The sequence below is a fragment of the Notothenia coriiceps genome, unplaced genomic scaffold (genome assembly GCF_000735185.1).
Source record: "Notothenia coriiceps isolate Sejong01 unplaced genomic scaffold, NC01 NC01_scaffold00027053, whole genome shotgun sequence".
Lineage (NCBI taxonomy): Eukaryota > Metazoa > Chordata > Actinopteri > Perciformes > Nototheniidae > Notothenia > Notothenia coriiceps.
Genome location: NW_011359754.1, coordinates 1 through 2900, shown reverse-complemented (window position 1 = coordinate 2900; position 2900 = coordinate 1). Strand labels below are relative to the sequence as shown.

The 2900-nt window shown below is 40.4% G+C and overlaps 2 protein-coding genes across 2 annotated transcripts; both read right to left on the bottom strand.

Annotated features, from left to right (window-relative positions):
• Positions 1 to 230: 230 nt before the first annotated feature.
• pigy (phosphatidylinositol glycan anchor biosynthesis class Y) lies at positions 231 to 519 on the bottom strand. Its single transcript, XM_010785069.1, has one exon. It carries the CDS (start codon positions 499 to 501, stop codon positions 289 to 291), a length of 213 nt encoding a protein of 70 aa, XP_010783371.1. The 5' UTR covers positions 502 to 519; the 3' UTR covers positions 231 to 288.
• Positions 231 to 2440, bottom strand: pyurf (PIGY upstream open reading frame). Its single transcript, XM_010785070.1, has 2 exons — positions 2099 to 2440; positions 231 to 731 (listed from the first exon to the last, which is right to left on the bottom strand). The coding sequence occupies exons 1-2, from the start codon at positions 2278 to 2280 to the stop codon at positions 587 to 589; spliced, it is 327 nt and encodes a 108-aa protein (XP_010783372.1). The 5' UTR covers positions 2281 to 2440; the 3' UTR covers positions 231 to 586.
• Between the last annotated feature and the right edge of the window lie 460 nt (positions 2441 to 2900).

Here is a 2900-nt window from a genome sequence, read left to right as displayed (position 1 = left end):
CAGAGTATTCCTACACTCTGGTACTTCTACTTCAGTAGAAGATCTGAGTACTTTCCCCACCTCTGGATCCCCCCCAACTTAATATGTATTAAAGCAGTATTTCATTTGATATGTGGATAAAGCAACCTTTTCAGTTTTTAAACTATGAAAGCTGTGCATGTACTGTATCGATTTGATGTCAAACTTCTAATGCCTTTTATTAACCAAGAAACAAACTAGGTGCAGAAACGTAAGATGACAGCAGATGATTTATTGGTACTGACGTATTTTCAGGTAGAACAGAACATGCTAGTTATGTCTGAAGAGCTTGATCCCGATCCAGCTCCAAAGGTGGAAGAAGACGTAGACGGGGATGGTGACGGGCAGCAGCAGGCTGTAGAAACACACACTGCTGCTGCTGGTGCAGCCCTGAGGGAAGTTCTCATCCACTGCAGCCGAGTAGAAGAGACCGAAGAGAGACAAGATGGGCACCAGCCCCACCATCACAGACAGGGAGAACATGCTCACAGACGTCTGAGCCGTTACAGAAGACTTGAGCCTTAAGTCGCTCTAATGTTAACAGTCTTTGTTGGGTCAGCTGGAGTTTTTACACCTGCGTTGGAGTGGGGGAGGGATCTGTGTGTTTCTGTATGAGTCTGGCGTCCTGAGGGATCATGTTAGGGATGCCGTCGATGATCGGGTAGGCGATACCGAGCTCCTCGTTGATCAACTCATTGGTCTCAGCTGCATACCTGAGCAGGGACACAAGATACACATTTGAGTTCTTTTGATTTACATGTGAATTTTTTTAACTAAATTTGATGGAAATGCTTTTCAATGTCTAGATTTAAATCAGAATTCATGTAGCGCTTCATTTTGTGTACTGACTAAACTTTGACATGAAAATTGGTAAATTAAACTATGAAGTTTTCTCCTGGCGGCCTGGACATAATCAATATTCCCCTGTTCAAACACAGGCTTTAGAGGACACTGGGCCTGAACCACACCAATGAAGCTACACTCATTAAATGTAAATATTTCTATGTAAGGTTTTTGGAAAATGCCTTCATCATTATATATTTACTGCAGCACTCTTAGAGACATTTATTATCAGTAATAAGAATTATACGCAGGCATTACACGGACATGAAACTAAAACTAATAATAAAAAGGAGTTTTCCACTTCTCGATGGCTGATGAGTGTAATGTTCCACTCATATGAACAACATTGTTCATATTTTGAGATCGCTTATTTATTTTTATGATTAACATCTTAGAGAATAAGTAAAAGGAATAAAATCTATAATACTTTTTTGTTGTTTTCATCAAGAGAGCCGTGACGGTTATCATACAAATAATTTAAAATATAAATATTAAATAAGTTATTGCTATGGCAACACTACGGTCTGTTGAAGTTATTTTATTGTCTTCACATAGGATTTTACGTTTTTTATATAGTCTACTGATGTAAATTGTTATTTTAGGTTATGTTAGAGATCAATTCGAATTGTATTGCTCAATGTAATTGTATAGTTTATATAATTATCATTTCATATTGATCAGTCACATTATATAGTATTTGTATGTGATTAATATTGATATTGTGGTGGGTTGACATAATTCACCACATTGATCCGCACGGACATTTGAGTTAACCGGACTTTTTGTTTCCGCCGGTCATGTCTTCACGGGCTTGAAGTGTTTATATGCTTTCATGATGCTTAATAAAAGTCTAGCTTGTACTTTCGATACACCGCCTCCGACAATATACTATTATTAAGCATTTCAAATTGTATTATATATTTTTTATTATTTAATAGTTTTAAGTACTTAATGACGTTTTAATTGTAAAGAGTCTGTGTCCACCTGACAGAGGACAGGCGTCTGTCACAAAAGGAAACAGCTGATTTTGATTTTCTTGGACAACAGAGTTATAAAAAAGAAGAGCCAGTACTTCCGGTCTTTTTATTAACGCCAGAACACATCGCAAACAGAAAGGCGTGATCGGGCCGGTTCGGAGCACCAGGAGCCACGACGCTTCGCATATATATTATTGGGCTGCAATGCAAAAAAAGCCTACCTAAATGTAAATGTTGTTGTTAGTCTGTCTGTTTGTTACCTGAGCGGCTTCTTGCTCAGCGGACACACCAGCAGCTCCAGCAGGGAGAGGTCAAACTGTTCCCTGTCCTTCAGCCCTGAGAGGCCCCGCAGAGACACACCGCCGTGGGTCGGCCTCCTCTGCACACCGCGGAGAACACACCCGGTCTCTGTCAGCAGTCTGCCAAAAACACTCCTAAACATGACCGAAACAACGATGAAAATAGCAAACACTGCCCGACCGGAAGAAGCACAGACGCTGTGTAACCCAAATATGCAATATCACCCAGCTGCAGGGTTATGGCTAGAAAGGATCCGTCTTGTGTAAAACTCTCGCGAGAGTTCGGCTGAATGTCACGTGGCTGAATGTTTACGTTTGGCAGGCAGCCTTTCAGTTAGGATCGTTAACATCAGTTGGCCACAGCAAATGATGGTGAGAAGCTAAACTATCTATTAGTTATGTCAATGACAGGGAGTGTGATTGTTGAAAAGCGGTCTTGCTGGTGTTCAAAGAAGAATGACAACACTGTAGATCACCAACACTATGGTTTATTTTTTATTCACAGGCAAGTCAACGTTGTCGCAGTAAAAGTCCCAAGATAGCTCCTGGTGCAATAAAATGTTCCCTTGCAGTGTTTTACTATTATGTCTGATGTTTCTCTATTAATATTGCTGCTGCATTAATGTGTATGTTGCATCATGTTACTGCTATAGATGTGTTTCCGAGCCGCTCCGATTACAACGAGAGTTACAACGAGAACGTGACGTCATATTTACACTAGACGGATCCTTTCTAGCCATAACCCGTGTAGTGTTGTGTACTG

Excerpts from the sequence above, each read along its gene's own strand:
- pyurf (XM_010785070.1), bottom strand. The coding sequence starts at position 2,280 with ATGTTTAGGAGTGTTTTTGGCAGACTGCTGACAGAGACCGGGTGTGTT. Across the intron at positions 732-2,098 it reads CTGAGCAAGAAGCCGCTCAG|GTATGCAGCTGAGACCAATG; the intron begins GTAACAAACAGA and ends GTCCCTGCTCAG.
- pigy (XM_010785069.1), bottom strand. The coding sequence starts at position 501 with ATGTTCTCCCTGTCTGTGATGGTGGGGCTGGTGCCCATCTTGTCTCTC.